At 30.9% G+C, this 18,743-nt stretch overlaps 2 protein-coding genes across 10 annotated transcripts in view; one reads left to right on the forward strand and one right to left on the reverse strand.

Moving 5' to 3' along the window:
- The window catches only part of LOC105432177 (uncharacterized), a 337,430-nt gene extending 319,343 nt beyond the window's left edge, over positions 1-18,087 (forward strand). For 2 of the 7 annotated variants that reach the window (XM_089083224.1, XM_089083225.1), the window contains 20 exons: positions 10,650-10,751; positions 10,889-11,083; positions 11,202-11,320; positions 11,758-12,004; positions 12,128-12,340; positions 12,740-12,921; positions 13,049-13,249; positions 13,345-13,504; positions 13,620-13,694; positions 13,774-14,103; positions 14,234-14,393; positions 14,640-14,845; positions 15,120-15,270; positions 15,489-15,682; positions 15,768-15,905; positions 16,148-16,247; positions 16,540-16,616; positions 16,854-17,037; positions 17,147-17,313; positions 17,491-18,087. In XM_089083224.1, the coding sequence (XP_088939350.1) occupies positions 10,713-10,751; positions 10,889-11,083; positions 11,202-11,320; positions 11,758-12,004; positions 12,128-12,340; positions 12,740-12,921; positions 13,049-13,249; positions 13,345-13,504; positions 13,620-13,694; positions 13,774-14,103; positions 14,234-14,393; positions 14,640-14,845; positions 15,120-15,270; positions 15,489-15,682; positions 15,768-15,905; positions 16,148-16,247; positions 16,540-16,616; positions 16,854-17,037; positions 17,147-17,313; positions 17,491-17,619 (3,267 nt within the window). In that variant the 5' untranslated portion in view covers positions 10,650-10,712 and the 3' untranslated portion in view covers positions 17,620-18,087. Of the gene's footprint in view, positions 1-8,587; positions 9,082-9,111; positions 9,496-10,649; positions 10,752-10,888; positions 11,084-11,201; positions 11,321-11,757; positions 12,005-12,127; positions 12,341-12,739; positions 12,922-13,048; positions 13,250-13,344; positions 13,505-13,619; positions 13,695-13,773; positions 14,104-14,233; positions 14,394-14,639; positions 14,846-15,119; positions 15,271-15,488; positions 15,683-15,767; positions 15,906-16,147; positions 16,248-16,539; positions 16,617-16,853; positions 17,038-17,146; positions 17,314-17,490 lie in introns of those variants that run through there. The other 5 variants (XM_089083222.1, XM_011646853.3, XM_089083223.1 and 2 more) reach the window with 5 other exon arrangements.
- On the reverse strand, positions 1,844-7,755 carry YME1L (ATP-dependent zinc metalloprotease YME1L). 3 transcript variants are annotated; one of them, XM_011646851.3, is made up of 14 exons: positions 7,418-7,755; positions 6,798-6,935; positions 6,181-6,594; positions 5,819-6,035; positions 5,650-5,747; positions 5,300-5,543; positions 5,052-5,184; positions 4,635-4,872; positions 4,269-4,511; positions 3,846-3,992; positions 3,422-3,583; positions 3,118-3,238; positions 2,788-2,876; positions 1,844-2,126 (listed from the first exon to the last, which is right to left on the reverse strand). In XM_011646851.3, exons 1-13 carry the CDS (start codon positions 7,442-7,444, stop codon positions 2,821-2,823), a joined length of 2,238 nt encoding a protein of 745 aa, XP_011645153.1. In that variant the 5' UTR covers positions 7,445-7,755; the 3' UTR covers positions 1,844-2,126; positions 2,788-2,820. The 3 variants fall into 3 exon arrangements, with proteins under 3 accessions (XP_011645153.1, XP_011645152.1, XP_011645154.1); XM_011646850.3 differs by having other exon boundaries at positions 5,819-6,038; XM_011646852.2 differs by lacking the exon at positions 7,418-7,755 and adding an exon at positions 7,212-7,233 and having other exon boundaries at positions 5,819-6,038.
- Positions 18,088-18,743: the final 656 nt, after the last annotated feature.

Raw genomic sequence — 18,743 nt, forward strand, 5'->3', positions numbered from 1 at the left:
TCCGTCACGGGCGAACAAACAGAGCCCGTCGACTCGGCCCGTTGTTTTACGTGCCATCGGCGATTCGCGGTTGAAACGCATCGGTCCCTGTTCCACACAGCCGCGTCGCGTCCCGGCAAACGAGCTCACTTGCTCGCATTGCTTGTAATTTAGTAATGAATACGTACGTACCGCGCACACGTGAAGTGTGCGGACCGCTGATATGTAGGCGCGTAACATCTGGCGGCCTATGAAATGCAGGCACGGACGAACGAACGGCCTGCAGCTGAACGTTACGACCGACGAGAGTTATGAGCCCCGACTCAATCTCCGGTCCACGTCTGATATAATTGCGATACTAAAGCTCTGGCACAAGCTCCGGTAAAGCGCGTAAATATCGCGCGCTTTTCCCGCGCGACGAGCGGCCGCGTCATCGAGACGACGCTGATGACGACGACGATTGCCAAGGGATGACCGAATTTTTGTCGGGTCAAAAATAAATAGGACAGACTAACGTTCCTTCGCTGTGTTGAAAAGAAAATTATTGCGCTGAACTGGAAAATTGCACGAGCGCTTTTCTGCAAAATTGAAGGATGATAAGTTTTCATTATTGAGAATAATGGTAATTTAAAAAGGATAATAGCTTGCACTTATAGCTTAATAGCTTACATTTATTGAATACATTATTTCAAAAATAATTAATTGTTAATTTTCAGAAATTTCATTAATGCTTGCTGTTTAAAAAAATAGAGATTTCTTCGTTGAGAGCTATTCTCTGTTTAAATTTAATCTTCTTCTCTCTTATGAGATCAGCATATGTCATTGAAATGAATTCACTGTTTGTATTTTTGACCTATTTGTATTAATTTGTATCTCGAAGAGATAAAAATTAGCACAAATGCAATAACATAACGTATCGAAGTTTGCATAATATTAAGCATATTAAATAATAAAGAAAGTTGCTGACATTTCGAAATAATATACATATCATCGTATTTTTGATGATCTCTTCGAGATAAAAATTAGCACAGATAGATCAAAAATACAATGATATGTACATTATTCCGAAATGTCAGCAACTTTCTTTATTATTTAATATGACAAAGTTCGATACGTTATTGCATGTAATTTACTATGCAAAATCAATATGGCATATTGATCGCATTCAAGTTGCTTTTCCATCGATCTTGTCACCTCATCCTGTATGAACATAATCGAGAAAAACTCGGTTAAATACAATCATTTGTCACTCCAATTTGTGATCGCTCGCAGGATACTGTCGATATACGTTAGAATGCATAGAAAAATGCAACGAGTCGTGATATGACGTAAATGTAGCAACATATGCGCTTCCGTACCGTGAGTAAATCCAAACATCGTGAGCAAACACACAAACATATCGTAACCATTACGTTACCTTAATTGAAGTACTGCAATGATCGTTTGGCACTCCATTTCGCACCCCTCCTCTTCCTATCCCTGCACGATTACTCTGCGTTTGTAAAATAAATATAAACAAAGCGAAATATATATTACGGAAATCACTTCATTAAAAATTATCACTTTGCAATAGGATATTTAACCAAAAATTATATGTCATACGCGCATATTTATCGGCGTACGAACGGATGTAGAAAAGAAGAATTTCGAAGTTTGAGATTCCAGATTATATCATTCGTGCTGCATTAAGCAAAATACGATTTAAAAGTTTTATCTGAATATCTTTTTTTCGGTCGCGTTATGCATATTCTACTATTTTGAAATATGATTCCAATTACCCATAAAAAGAAAAAATATTGCATGAAAAAATAAGTATCGTAATTATTGAGTATCGAAGGATATAAAAGGGACAAAATAACATATATAAGTCTTGGGATATATGTATATAAATATGTATATGTACATACATAATTCAATACAATTTATATCTATGTCCAGTATATTATAAATCAAAGTTTATCATATTTCCAATATATTTTCATACTCGTTGGGCACTTTGCGAATCTTCGATTGCAGATCCCGAACATAAAAAGAAAACGAAATCACCGATAATTAATTCCCTGCTGATAACCTCGTTAATTTCCATTTTTGAAGAAAATAGTGGATCGCTCAAATTTTTATTAAACGAACGCAGACCCAGGAAGAAACTGTAAAAAGAACAAAATAAATTTCCGAAAAAAACGCGACTCATGATAAAATAAATTTTTTTGAGTTGCTTCCATTATTCATTTAAAAATTGCAATTAGTACAGAATCTATTTAAACTTTTAAATAAATCGTTAGTCTTTATTTACAATATTTAATAATTGACCAAAGTTTAAATTTAAATGATAATAGACATTATCAAAAAATATTATTATAAAAAATATCCGTCAATTTAAAATAAAAATGTTAAAATATAAACATATAATCGTATTTTAGATTTTATTTTATAAAATTTATTTTATAAAATTTTAATGGAAGGAATTAATAAGAAACGATATATTTTTGATCGTTTAAATATGCATAATTTTCATAAATATTTTACAAAGAAGTATCCATTTCTAAGCGATCGGACATTATACGACAGCAACAATCTATTTTTAAATATCTGAATAATAGAATAACAATTTGTATATATTTCTATTAAATGTTAAAAAATTATGTTTGAGATAAAATAAAAAGATATGATTCGCGATTTATCATTTCGAATATATATCGAATATATTTTAAACTTACGAACTAAAGTCCAGAAGAATAAGTATATATAAAAATGATTATCCAATGTTTACAACGTTTAAAATTTTACATAATTATATTTCATTCCTACCTTCTTGTTTTCAAGTAATCACTTAGATTAAAATCATTTCGTCGGCCTCTTTGAATCTGCAGATGATTCTCGTTTACTAAATCCTGTTTCTGAAATAATAATATCAAATAAAATGTAATTTTCAATATAAACTGATATACTAATATCTTGGTAAAATTATGCTAAAATTTGTAAAAAATTTTCTTAACTCATTTTTCGTATAGATATGATTTTATGTCCTTTATATTTTGTCACATGTATGTATATACATATACATTATTAAAATAAAAAATCATACTATTATATTATACACATTATCCTTATTTAATAATATAATCTATTTATATCTACCATTTACTATGGCAGCCACATCATCTGCATCCAATGTTTCATATTGCAATAATGCTTCTGCTAACTGTTTGTGTTCTTTGACATGCATTTTTAAAATTCCTTTTGCGCGTTCATACGATTCCTATAAGAGAAACATGAAGAAGACGATTTAGTTAGTAATCAAAAAAAATGGAAAAATATTGATAATTTTCTCATAATGAATAATACTATTTTAAATGATTGAGGAATTTGTATTATAAAAGAAAAAAATGTTTCCTCATAAATCGATTCACATTTTTAATTTAAGAATTCACGTTATATTTACCTGTAAAAGCCGCTTTACTTCATTGTCGATGAGTTCGTTCGTGCTTGGCGCGTACGTGTTGCTGTTATCGAAAAGCTTCTTATTCTCTACTATTGACCTGAATCCCGCTTTTTCCGACATTCCGTAAATCTTCACCATCTTCTCTGCTATCTTTGTTGCCTTCTACAAAAAGAAAAAAAGAAATACAGGTATATACGTATATTTAACATATCTCTATATTTAACTCAATTTATATCATTAATATTTCTTGGATAAATAAAATCTTGTACGTGCAATAACATATAAAAATTAATAAATCAAATCTGTTAAATATAAAAATATTTTTTTTATTTTAGAAACGTAAGTTTTTTCATTCATAATTTAGCAAATCATGAATGACAAAAATTTAAAATCATAAAATTGAAAATCAAAAATATAATCGTACCTCTAAATCAGAAGCAGCTCCTATCGTTACTTTTTCTGGACCAAATATTAACTCTTCAGCAGCTCTACCCCCCATCATGGAATCCATATTAGCTAACAATTGTGACTTTGTGACATGATGAACATCCTTTTCATGCATATAAGAAGTCTAAAACAAACAATATAATTTATAACTTTTTAAATTTTAATATATAATTTGCAATATATAATTTTTAAAATTAAAAAATCGAACACAGTTTATACAAATATCTACTAACTTAATTTACATAAAATTATAAATAATTTAAATAAAGTTATAAATAATCATGTCAACTGTGATATATAAAAATTACATTTCAAAAAATTTTTGAGATACAAAATAATTTAAAAAATTATTTAATCAGAATTATTCATTTTTAAATTAATAAATAAATTAACTACATACATGGCCTAACATTGGTCCTCGTGGCACAATGGTAACCTTATGAAGCGGCGTAGCATCTTTAGTGTAAAATGCTACTAAGGCATGCCCTGCTTCATGATAGGCTATAATACGATTATCTTCTTCGTTACGTAACTTTAGCTTGCCTTCTGGACCCATTAATATCTTATCCCTAGCATATTCCAAATGCTTCATAGTTACGCAATCTGCTTCGTCAATTGCTGCACGTAATGCAGCTTGATTCACCTATTATAATAAAAAATGTATTTCGTTATACGCATATTCTCCTCATTATTAATCAAGCAATATGTAAATAAAAAATAATACGATATCAGAAAAGCTGTGTATTATTATGAAAATCTGTCTTACCATACTTTCTAGGTCAGCTCCGGTGAATCCCCTAGTACAGCGTGCCAAATAAACTGTATCAACTTCATGCGTCAATATTCTAGATAAATAAAGATCTAATATCTCCTTACGGCCAAAATAATCAGGTTTATTAACGTAAATCTCGACATCAAAACGACCAGGACGCATTAACGCTTTGTCAAGATCTTTGCGTCTATTCGTGGCACCAAGAACTATGACACCTTCATTCTGACGAAAGCTTAAAAAATTAGAAACATTTTGAATAAAACGAGATAATTTCAATAAAAATTTTGCTTTAAAAAGTTAAAAATTTGTTTAATAAAAAAAACATTTTTTTTTTTAATATATATAACGACAAACCTAAAATACTATAATACAACTATGTATTAAATCATATTAAATCATTCATGAACTCACCCATCCATTTCAGAAAGTAATTGATTAATTGTCTGATTCGCATAAGGATGAAGAACAGAGTTCGTCCTTTGTGCACCCACAGAATCGATTTCATCAATGAACACTACACACGGCGCCTTTTCTTTCGCCGCTCCTACATAAAGTCACATAAAGTATTGACATATCTTCCTATAATTTTAGCGATTTATTCATTACTACTACCATTTCTTTTATAAGATTCGTCTTTTCATCCGTTGGATTTTACTCACTAAACAAATCTCTGACACGTCGAGCACCTTGACCAACAAGGATCTCATCAAATTCAGGACCTGCTACATGAAAGAATGGTACACCGGCTTCTCCAGCAACTGCACGCGCTAATAATGTCTTTCCTGTTCCTGGTGGACCAACTAATAATACTCCCTTCGGCAACTTTCCGCCGAGAGCAGAAAATTTATCAGGATTCTTCAAAAATTCTACTACATTCAAAAGCTCTTGTTTTGCCTCGTCTACCTATAATTTTTATATTTAAAATACATATTTATGTAAACTAGTCAAATTATATTTGGATCAAATTTAACAATAATTATAGACATTTTGGAAGGCGTCTATTGCTTACCCCTTTGACATCATTAAAAGTGACATGAATATCTTCTGGATCGATCTCAATCCGGTGACTCATAGGAAGTTTGAATATTCCTCCTCCTGGATAGCTGACTGCATAATATAAGTAATATAGTTAACATCATAATTTTCAATAAAAGTAACATCAATTTTTATATACATACGATAAAGTCCAATTAGAAGAACAATTGCAAAGACAGCTAACATATTCTGTATGATTTTTGGCCACATTGTTCGATTTCGCTGACGTTGTAATCCAGATTCATATCCCTCTACAAAAGCAATTTTTATTCTCTTCTGTTCGTCGGCTGTCGCATCAGTATTGTTGAAGATCTGTTTCAATTTCTCATAGTCCGAACTCTTCAGATCATGTACTAAACCCTGCTAATAATAATATGAAATAAATCAAAATAGTTCATACATTCTTCAAATAAACATATTTTCGCTCAATTATATTTTAATAAGCCAAATCATTATCTGGCATTGTTAAATCGTTTGAATAAAATGCAAATTTCAATATCAATACCACTTGTAGATTAGAAGATAAACCAAGCCAGTTTTTTAGTCTGTTCATGAACGACGGATTTTGCTCCAATTCCTTTTTTACATGACGTTGAGACTTGAATGTACGAATCGGCATATAATTATGTAGCTTTTTGCCATACCATGTGTGTAATAATTTGTATTGCTGGTTTGACACTAAGTGAATAACAGGTAGAATAATGGGTTCTGTGAATGACGAACATGGGAAGTCTCGTCTGTTTTCGGCAAAACTTAGACCGGATAAGTAAGACACTCTCCATTTATTCTCTTCCAAAGGTCTTCTAAATATACCGATTGCTACATTATCCAGCATTAAGCAAATCTTATTGTCTTTCATTCTTAATACATTTGAAGTACTTAGATTTATTTCTGGTAATTCGGTACAATTTCTCGTTGCCTGAAACAAATCAAAAGTACTTTTTCTTAGTCACAATGACATATGTTCGAGACAAATGTAAAATTATAATTTTAAAGTATTCAATCTTCATTTTCTTAAATATTTCTTATATCTATGTATCTTATGTATATATTTCTTATATATCTTTATAATTTAATTTTTTCATATACAATTTAACTATATTTAAGAAAAAATAGAAATACCTCCTCAAGACTATCAGGACAAATCGTCGTCTCTTCTGAATTCTTTTGTGAAGATTCATCCTGTTTTTTAACTTGGACTGAATACGAAGTTGTTCTAGGAGTCGCTGTCAATGCTAGTTGCGTCAGATGGTATAAGACCTAAAAGTTGAATATCCAAATTATCTAATCAGAATGCTCACACTTGCATCTTAAGTTCAAGCAAGAGGAAAAAATACAAAAAATTTTAGCTGTAACTGCTTATGTACATAAACAACTGAATCAAAAGCTTTGTATATAAAATTGTTGAGTAAATTATTGATTTTAAAATCTGTATCGGAAAACTTAAAAATTGCAGCTCTTTTTATCTCTTGTAGACATATAAAATCTAATGTATTGCGGAATAAATCTGGCAGTGTATCGTATTTGTCAGCACACCTATCTGCGTCCTCAATGGTGGCAATTTTGTACTGCGCATACAAGAAGTGATTAAGTGTATAAATATGCATGTGTTTATATACATATTCAGCAAAAGATAAAATGTTCTTATACTTGTTCAAGGACAATAGATCATATGTATATACGAAAGACACGCGAAGCATGTTGTCAGAAACATGATGCAATTGTACGTCGAGAATGCAAACCTGATTGTGAGACTGGAGAGAGATCATAATCTCGAATCTCGTGGCAAAAGAATCTGTGGTGACTACAAACAATTGGAGGAATAATTGCGAGTGGAAATCGAGCGACGTTGAGTCACGCTGTGAAGACGATTGAACACGTATCGATCATCCGAGTCGCGCTATCGCGAATTTGTCAGGCAACCGCGAAATTTCTTGCGGGTATAATCACGTGACCGATCACTTGGCAATTTATTGAAATATCGAATGACTTTTTTTTTTAATGAGAGAAAACCGACTGTGTTTTGAACGCGGAGCCAATTGATGGTTAGCCGTCAAAGGCACGAACTAGTGATTTATCAGATCAGACACTGGATGATTCACTAACTAGTGATATGATATCCTCAAATGAGAATTTAGAAAGCCTTGATTGGTCTACCGTTTCGAAATAATTGGAAAGAAACTTCAAGAATATTGTAATATTAAATACGAGGTATTCTCTTTTTTATTAAAACTTGGTAATTATTCGTGTTTTAAATTATTTTTTTAATTAAAATATTTTTATTATTTTAATACATTTTTAATTATATTATTTTAATTAGTAAATATATGTATTTATATTTTTTTCATAAAATCAATAATTTAAGTAAAAAATAAATTAAATAGGAGTTGTTAATTTGATATCCCTACAACAATATGGGAGAATTAAAAAGACAAATATTCTTTTTATTAATGGAAAATGTCCCCTAATAAGTTTTATTTTTAACTTATTTAAAATTTGAGAAAGAAATAATAATCGGATTTTTTCTTTCAGAAAAGTATAACTTTTCAAGAAGGAATATATTTATATAAAAGATATTTATATTTTTGGTAAAGAATTATCTTAAAATTTTTCGCATTTATTTAGAATCATTCTATATATCAAACATTAAATACAAACTTAAAAAAAATTGATACGTATTTATCCCAAATATATTGATAATATTGATATTGATATAAATTAATGAAAATGTAATCTGGATCAGTAATATAATTTTGTTCTTCAATTCAACATCATAATGATGCACGGAATACCCCTAGATGTGATGTCGGAATTTATTTGGATTCATCCACAAAACGCACTCAATGCGGGGGCGACCTGCGGACGAAACGCGAATCGGGCTCCAGCAACGGCAGCTGCGCAGCGGAGGTTCTGGGAGTTTCTCCCACAATTCATGGTCGTGCATGCGGTGTTTGTGTAGCAGGTTACGCTGCGCTCTCCGCGAAATGACGTTTGTTGCTAAATATCGGTCGCGCCGGAGCGAGCAGTGAGCCAGCGCGACGTGCCCACCGTCGTGACCTCGCCGCGTCGAAGACCTAGGTACGAGCGCGAGGAACTCGCGACGGTCCGTCCGTCCGTCCGTAAAAAGCACGCAACGCACGCCGAGGCCATCGTCAGGCGCCGGACCGAGCCCCGCGAGTGCGAGCGCGGCGGTGAGGTTAGGACGTGCGAGTCGAGCCTGAAGGAGTCGACGTGCGCGCAGCCGATGCTCACCCCTCGATCCAGCGAAGGTAATTCGCGGGGACCGCGACCGTCGTCTGGCCCGATTGCTGTGGCGCGGCGCGACGCGACGCGGCGCGGCGCCGTGTCTCTCTCTCTCACGCGCGCGTGTCTCGACGCCGCGCCGCGACGCCGTCGCCGCCACCGAGTGAGTCTTCTGGCCTAACCTCTCCTCCCCGTTCGCTCTTTTCGCTCGTTGCTCGTCCACCAGCATCCAGCACGCGTTGTGGCGACGGTTCGTTCCACTGACGATTTCATCCCCTCCCCCTTCCTCTCTCTTTATCAAATTTCCCGTGAATCGCGTAGACCGCCTGTGACAACGATCTCGGTTTGTTTACGGTCTCATTTCTTCCCCTCTCCCCTCTCCTTTCTCCTGTTGAAACTATTTCGTTTCTTGAGTTCGTCGTGGATGAGATAGGCCTTATGGAGTATACACGTGCATGACACGAGATTCTGCAAGTGTGTATAGGTTTCACAATCATCACAATAGCAATTAGATTGTACGTTTAATATGGAGTCATGTGAATCACGGTAATTTGTATTACTCGCCTGTCTCTTAGAGGTAAATCTGTTTCTCATGATTTATGAATGCTGAGAGATTCATGAATACAACGTTCCATATATGTTTCTTTTAGAAGTTTTTAAATAAAATATATCTTGATGATAAGCTCATCTGATTTATAAATATATAGTTTTAGTCAATAGTTCTACGATAGTGAGTTGACATATAGTTCAGGTTCATCTCTTGCTGCTGCTTTAATATGTTATACATTTACACACTTTCAAACGCGCTATAAATACAATCTGTTAATTTAAGTTAGTTAGTTAGTTTAATGATGTTGTAAAAGAAATTTGTATTGCAACATACATATGCATGCTTAAAAACTTGAAGCATATTTGTAAAAAGTTCAATTCATGTAATAAGGATATACATTGATATATGAAGATTGATAACAGATATTGTGAGAAAAAGAAAATAAAAGAGATAAAATATGACAATTATAATAGATAAAATAAACAATGTACTTTTAATGATAAATAAAACATCTATATTTTCATTTTACATATACTAAACAGTTTTATATTTCTCTATGTATGTATTTTTTATATTTCTCTGTATGTATCTCTATGTATTTTCTACTTACTTATCTTATCTTAATATATTTACGAAACTTGCTTTTGTAATGTCTATATCTTTTTTGACTTCAGAAAAGATTAAGAGATTTTATCTTTGAAATATTTAAAATGTTTTTTTTTGGAATTTTTGCTATTTAGCACATTAATTGTAATTATTAATTTATTTATATAAATTATTTCTTTTTCAATTAATTTATTTACAACTATATATAATTTTAAAGATTTGTGTTCAATGAAATAATAAATGATTTTAATATGTAAATGATTCATATTCAAAATTTAAAGGAACAGATGGTTTATTATTAAGATTATTTTATTTTTCTTGTTTTACTGTCTTGGAAAGAAAATGATTTTCTGTTTTGACTTTCTGTCTTGGAGAGAAAATGTTAAAAAATTAAACTTCTTTATTATTGGTATATTTAATATAGCATATTTGAATTAATTATTATGAGAATCAATAACTCTTATGTACTTTTATAAATATACATGATTAACATATCTAGTTAATATATTTCATGTTTTTTTTATATTAAATATATCTTTTGTGAAAAAATAATATGTCTAATGGATATTTTTCAGAATATGAACGATTATTACCGCATCAGATATGACATTAAGTGGCACTAGTAATCAGAAATTACAATGAATGGTACTTTGGAAGATGCTTATTGGCAGGCTCAGGTATGCTAGAAAATATTTTCAAATTATAGTTTCTTAATATCTTAGTATTTTGAACTTAATATCGAAACACAATGATTTAAAGAAAATTTTGTTTAGCGATGAAACTGTCATTTTATGATTATATATTGATTATGCAGGATATGATTAATCAAGTATCCAGAAGTTGGAAGAATGCTCAAGGTCAGAATCCATTGGGCTTAACATCGGATAAATCATTATCCTCTCAGAAAAAAGAGCAGAGTCACTCCAGGCATAGTATCCAATCCAAACTCACCAGACTCTATTTTGAAGAACTTTCTAAGGTTCCTCATGCAACCCCAGATTCAGTTTTGGTATGTTCACTTTTCAAACAGTTATTAAAATTTCTATTGATTTTTTTCCTTAAAATATCGCAATACAGCATATTATACATGTTTACAAACAAGTGTAATTTTGTTGTAAATGTTACAGAATAATCTTGAGAATGAATGTGATCTTTTGGGGCGGTTGGTGCAAAGAGAAGGTTTAAATACTTTAATTGTTAATCTCTATGCTGGTAATAAAGGATACTCATTAGCTGTAAGAAATAGGTAAAAAAAGTATCTGTTTTAATATACTAATTTTTCTAAGATATCTGAAATGCTAGTTTGCAATGTCTAATTTTGTAAACTTAATTGATAATGATAATTTTGATAACAAGATTTAGAAAGAAAAATTTTGCAAAGTTTTTACGGAAAAATTAATATATTATTGAGTTGAACTTTTAATTTAAATCCTGCTTTCAGTGTCTTGTTGCTATGTGGATGTCTATACCACAAAATTATTGTGATATACTGTTGATGCCAGAAATTTATAAATATTAAACGTAGATTTATAAATATTAATCCTACTAGATTTAAAATATTTAAAATACATGCCAGAGAAGTGAAATGCATTTCACATGTGTGATATTTTTATTAATATAAAATATTTCCATAATTTTAGAATGAAATTTTAGGATTAATGCGACGGTCTTATTTCTCAATAGTGATAAGGGGAATCAGTACGATAAAAATTCATTAGCTGAGACTCAACTCATGGGTTATGAACAGGGTGAGCTACTTTCATGCATAGATAATGGCCAATTGCCAGCTACGCTAGCCGAACAATTAGAATCCAACTATTCACATTTATTTTACGATGGCTGCATAATCGCTGAGGTTCGAGATTATCGGAGATCATTTCCTCACAATAAAGCCGAAGTTCATCATGTACTTCTTAAACCTACCACACAGGTAAAATTTCGTTATCAAATGTAACTATTAATAACATAACTATTAATAACATAGACTAATTGATTGAAGTTGATTATATAATTTAAATTATTTTTAATTTTAAATAATCTTTTTTATATGTAGAGCGTATTATCAGATGTGTCGACACTTACAAGTGATGGAGATTGGAGCCACGAAGAGCGGTTAATGTTGGAATCACATCTAGTGGCAGCTACTCAAGGTCCTTTATGCTTGGATCCGAATCCTATTCCTACTTTAGCTAGTACAAGAATTAAACAGTCTAAATCATTACTTACCGATCATCAACTCATGCGACAAGCCAAAAAATTCTCTCAGGTAAATACTTTAATTTGAAACTTATTTAGTTTTTCTATAATATTAAAATATAGTGAAATTGAAAATTCAATTCCGAGAGGGAGAGGGAGAGAGAGGGAGAGAGAGAGAGAGAAAAAGAGACTGTTAAATACTAAATATTAAAGGCTCATATTTATATATTATATAAAAAGATTATATACAAAATACATAATATGTAATAAAAAATTATATGATAATTATATTTTGTGGGAAGTTTCTTATGTATACTATAAATACAAAAAGGTAATGAAAAAAATAAGGGAATTTAATATAAGGAATATTTCTATTTGTTGCATTCGGACTTAATAATAATAGTTTAAGAGATTTTATTTAAGCGATATATTCTTTTATTGTTTGTTATATGTCACATCTTGATATTAGGTCACAGTAAATCGAAAAAGAAAATTGGAACAGTTAGCCCAGCCAGAAGGACAAACGATATATGACTTAATGCAGAAATTCCGTACGAAAAGAAGAGGATTAGCGACAAATACTGCCTGTCCACCGCCTTCTCTTGCAAATCCTCCTCTGTTTCCACCGTCTACAACAATAGATGTTTTAAGGTTTTAATATTTTTCCTTCATATTTTTATTTACATTATTTGTAGATAAATAACTTACATTTCTTTTACGACTTTTAATAAAGATTGCGAGATGTTTGCGAAACTAATTAATAATGGAATTTGATTAGATACGCGAAAGCATACGAGTGGCCACGAGAAACAAAAGACTGTTCGCCACAAGTGATAGAAGAATATATATTAGAACCTGCGCAAAGTCAGGATTACATAAAACTCTCGATCCTACAAAGGCCCTCTACTTCAGAATATTTGGGAGAACTTTATATGGATAAAAATCATCGGGATGGAGAAAAAAATGGCTCTTCATGCCGGTATGTTTGCTATTATTGATACATTCAAACATCTACTTTTGCATTTTTACGCAAATTATTTGTTAATGCATTATAATATTGAATTTATTTTATAGATTTACATTGGGTACTAGGGCTGTGGCCAACCATTATTATCAGCAATTTAAAGAAATATTCACAGAAGAGGGTAGGAAAAGTGTAAAAATAAAACATATTGTACCAGGACAACCTCCTCGCATTGCATGTACACCTGGTATGCAGCGAGTGCATCAACAGGTATGTGCCATCTATTTTCTCCATTTAATATTTATTAAATTGTTCTATTCTATTCTATTTATTAAATTGTTTTTACTCTTTATTTTAATTTGTTTAATTTTTATTTTTTTCTTAGGCGCAACATGCAAAAGCGGCACATTTAGCGGCTCAACAATTGCAGCAAGCTCAGTCCCAACACGTAGCACAACAGGTTTGTGAGCTCCATTTTTCTTCTTTTGCACATGAACGAGTTAAAAATAAAATATCAGTAAATTCACTTTTTATTTCAGATTCTATCGCGGGCTCAAGGACAATTAACTAGTTTGACTAGCCAAGTGGCCTCAATGAAGGTTATGACAGAAGCCACTACCTCCGCACAAAATAATCTCTCGTGTGTGGACTCGGCAAATATGTCGCAAGTTATTTCGCAGAACGATGTTACCGCATTGAGCTCTGGACAGTCTTTGGCTAATGGTGGTCCTAATGCGTCAACTTCCGTGCAAATTGATAATTCTGCGATGGCTGTAGCGGACAATACTTGTAACGGTTCTGGTATTCTAGTCTTTCAGAAATCGACTGGTACCATTAATAATACAGCACCTACCAATGTTCCAGTCTTGGTGAGTCTCCGCATTGATTTCTTCAGATTTTACAATGAACACTGAATTTGATGGTGCACGACATCGCGATCGAATATATATTGTATATAAGATTTAATTTAAAAAATTTTTTTTTATTTAAAATTCACAGCAAGCGCAATTGCAAGCGGGAACACAGAATTGTATAGGCGAGGCCGCCAATCAGAACCAAAATGAACCGCCTTTCAAGAAACATTCAACTAATCCGGCGATAAGCGCTCTTGTTACTTCCCTCATGAATTCCGCACAGCAATTCCAGCAACAAGCCGCAGGTTCGTTTTTTTTTATATATATATTTTATATGACTATGTAATAAATCATAAAATAAATAAACATAATTATGCTCATATTTATTTATAGAAAAAATACTTCTATTTTTGCAAATTGAACGAATTTTGCACTGTACATTTTATGAAATTAAATGAGCAAATATATATATTTGCATCTTTTAATCATATAATTCTTTTATCAGTATATGTTTATAAATTTGTAATTATTGTATTTTATGTATTTTGTAGCCAATGCAGCAGCCGCAGCTATGAATAACAATGCACAAGCTACAAACAAATCTAACAATACCGCCATCCTTAGTCTGTTAAATAGTACTCCTGCAAATATAGCTCAGAGGAAAGTTCAACCCCAAAGGATCTCTCTTAATGCTTCCATCCCATCCAGAGTTATTAGTCATGGCAATGTGATCAACGTGCCCAATACTACGGGTCAAGTATGTACAAAAAATAATCTAATTAATAACTCGTCCTGCTATATGCGTTTCTTTATTACATTTTTATATATTTATTTTTATATATATTTAATATACTTTAATTAAATCATATATCTACATCTATTGTTTTTTTTAACATAAACATAATACATTTATTATTCTTTTATATGTATATTGAATATATTTCTTGTGATATAATTAATAGTTAATTATTTGACAATTATACTAATAGAATTTAAATTTAAATATGTCTTATGTTTGGTTTTCGTTTCAGGTACGTGTGAGTTTGAGCTCTTCCGCTTTAACAGGACAATTAAGTTGCAAGCAACAACCAGTGAAAGCGACCGCTGTTAGACTCGCGCGAGTCCAGGATCCAACATCTACTCTTGGCTTATCGATGCCGGGACTTTCGGCTTTGCTTGCTGGTACAGTAAACAATCTTACAAGTTAATTTGTTACAAAATCTTTTTGATTATGTTAATTATATATATTATTTTAAAATTTTGATACCTCTATAACTCATTTGGCAAACTTATAATAATTTAATTTTGGAATATTTATATGGAATATAATTTAAGCTTATTTATTTATTTTTTTGTGTCATTTTTTAATTTTTATTTGTAATATAATTGTATACAAACAGGCACTCCGTCAGCTGATAACCCGATACCCGGAATGAATTCAACTTCGTCGCTGTTGGAACGGCTCACCGCTTCTTCCAGTCAGAATAGCCAACCAGCAAGTCCGATGACCAGTCCATCGCCAACCAATGTAAATTTACAAGGCGTAAACCTTACTAGTCTGCCAAACTCCATCAACGGTCTACAAAATGTTCAGGTTTAGAATAATTACTTATTTCTATATAAACGATACAAATTGAAATATACTAACATATACAAATATATTAACGTATGCATTCCAGGTTTCGTTTCCAGGTTTTTCGCCTCTTACTATGTCGTTGAATGTATCTCCAACCACCGGTGGTACCGTCACTCCTACCGGAGTTATTGTCTCTCTGCCTATATCTTCTGCCACGAATACCTGCACGACAGTCTCAAGTGTTAGTGCCTAACTGATTTATATAAGTAACTTTGTTGAATATTTTAAAATAGAATAGTCTCTATGAATTTTATAGTAATGAACAAAATATTCTTTTTATATGTGTACATATATGTATGCATATTATTTTATATGAAAAAATGTCCATTATGTTGAAAGAGTTAATATTAATGTGTAAAACATAGATAGGAAAAATAAGCCTGAAAAATTTATAAATATTATACGAACGTTACGTTATTTCAGATGGTTGCTGCAACTGTTGTTACGACAGCTATTGCTGGGAGTACACCAACAGTAGTGATCGCCAATGCTCCTACCAATGCTCATTTATCCTTACCAATCGGTAATTTAAAATAAATATTTTTGAGTTTATAATTTGTATATCTAAATATAATTTTATGCTAAATATTTTAATTTTTCAAAATATAGAGATATAGATTGTGTTTTATGAAGGTCTCTTCCTTAAACTGACTATTTTTCTATAGAAAATTACAATAAAAAGACTTGATGTTTTTACAATTTTTACAGTTTTATCTACATGAGTTACATTTTTAAGATTCATATAATGTATATTTTTTTTTATTGTTATACATGTATATATCTCTAAATATTTAACTGGCTATTTATTTTTCCAGCTCAGCTAATACCATCAGGAGTAAAAGGATTGTCACAGCAAAATATTAGGGGTAATAATGCGGTGGCTCTTGCACAGGTATTAATTTAATACAACTTTAGAATGCAACTTTTTTATTATATATTATATATTCACGTGTAATAGTTTAATATTTTTTAATATGAAAATATATATAGAATAAATTTATAAAGAATGAATTTCTATATGAATTTTTAAAATATTTAATATGTAATAAATGTTCTAGCAACTGCATTTTTTCTGCAAAAGATGCATTCATGAACATGCTATAACAATTCACATATCATATAATTTTAGGGAGGACAAGCAATTCAACTCATTGGATCTCAAAGACCAAGATTTAATCACATGACTCGTCAAGTACAATCGAATCAAGTTAAATCAGCTGTCTTATCAAATCAATTAGTGACAGTTGCTAAAACAGTAACGGCGAGTCAGCTGATATTATCTGGTAATAAACAAGTATTAACTCCTATAATGGGTAAGTGAATAATGTTAAATCGAAATTCACTGAAATAAACTATAATGTAACATTTTTTTGTGTACTTTGGGTTTACCGATGATATTTATATAAATTTTCTACTTTACAGCCGCAACAAAACCTGTGCTTATGGCGTCGCAGACGACACCTTCTTCCCAAGTAGTACCTGTTAATAAACAAACTCTGTTAACAAAATCTTTACACGCTAGAGCTTCTACTGGCCAATGCAGCCAGCAGACGCAAAGTCTCGGTGTGGCTACTTTATCTCAACAACAAGTATGTATTATCATATAAATTAAAGAGATTAATTAAATAGTATTATTATATCATATTAAATAGATTAATTAAATAGATCTTAAATGATAATAAATTTTAATGTTAAATAATATTAAATCAAAAGAAATAGCTATCACTATATATAAAAATAAAGGAATATTTATTTTAACTTTGTAGCTTCAACAGTTACAACAGTGTTTAGCTGCGCAGCATAAAGTTGCCGTCGCGGCGGGCAGTTCTCAAAATAGAACACAAATTGAAGCTCAGAGAAATTCTACATCTGCCCCGGGGGAAGATTCCGCCTGAATATGTTCAAATAAATGATAATGTTAATGATCATGTTACATCGGAATAATTGAAGCCCACCTGGAAGAAATGTAATGAGGCATTTATATATTATGAGTCTGAAATTTTAATCTTTTGTACATAGAAGTTATATGATGAATTGTTTTTCTTTTTTGAATTCTCTTAATTATAGTGGTTTAGTTTACTAAACGGATCGTGTCTGTGTCGACTGAAAATATACAAGATATTTTACCAAATCAGTATTGCGTAATACTATTATGCCCAGTGCAATAATAAATGTATTTCTCTCAAATATGTCCGCCTTAAAATATTACTTTAGGGAAGGTTTCAATTATTGTATATATACATGTTATATATGTATGTATGTATAATATGTATATATATATATATGTACACATGTATATACATACATACATATGTACACATATACACAATACGATTTGTTTTATATTAAAAACATAATAAATATTCCAGTTTTTATTAATCTTTACCCTTTTTCATAGTGTAATCAGATTCTTGCAATCAATCATCGTATTCTTAATTCATTTTACAAATACTGCGCAAAGAATGATATTGATGTGTATTTTATTTAATTATACAACAGATAAATTTTATTTAATATATTAAAATTTATTCCATTATTTTCCTACATTTTCTAAAGATTGTCTTTTATATATATATATATATATATATATATATATATAATCCACCTATGGTTAATATTTATTTGTACATTTTAATATATATGTATGTACAGTTTTTATTTATAATCATAAAAAAATACGTATTATATATAAAATATAAAATATCTGTTTTTGGGGTTTTAAACATTTATATATCTATTTTTATAACATAATGCTACCATACAATATTTTGATTATTTATGTATAAATATTTGAAACTGCAAAGTAAAAAAAAAGCTAACATTTACAAAATACAAAAAATAGATATTTTATTAATACTTATTAAATATCATTAAAACTCTTTCTGTAAAATAAACACTTTTTTTCACAAGCCATTCTAAATTTATGTCAATGTATACAAAGTATATATACAAAATTTTATAAATATCCCAATATTTTCTAAGTTTATTTCTATTGTTTTATATTCAGTAATAAACACAA

The sequence above is a fragment of the Pogonomyrmex barbatus genome, unplaced genomic scaffold, assembly GCF_055798465.1.
Source record: "Pogonomyrmex barbatus isolate J1 unplaced genomic scaffold, ASM5579846v1 scaffold7, whole genome shotgun sequence".
Classification (NCBI taxonomy): domain Eukaryota; kingdom Metazoa; phylum Arthropoda; class Insecta; order Hymenoptera; family Formicidae; genus Pogonomyrmex; species Pogonomyrmex barbatus.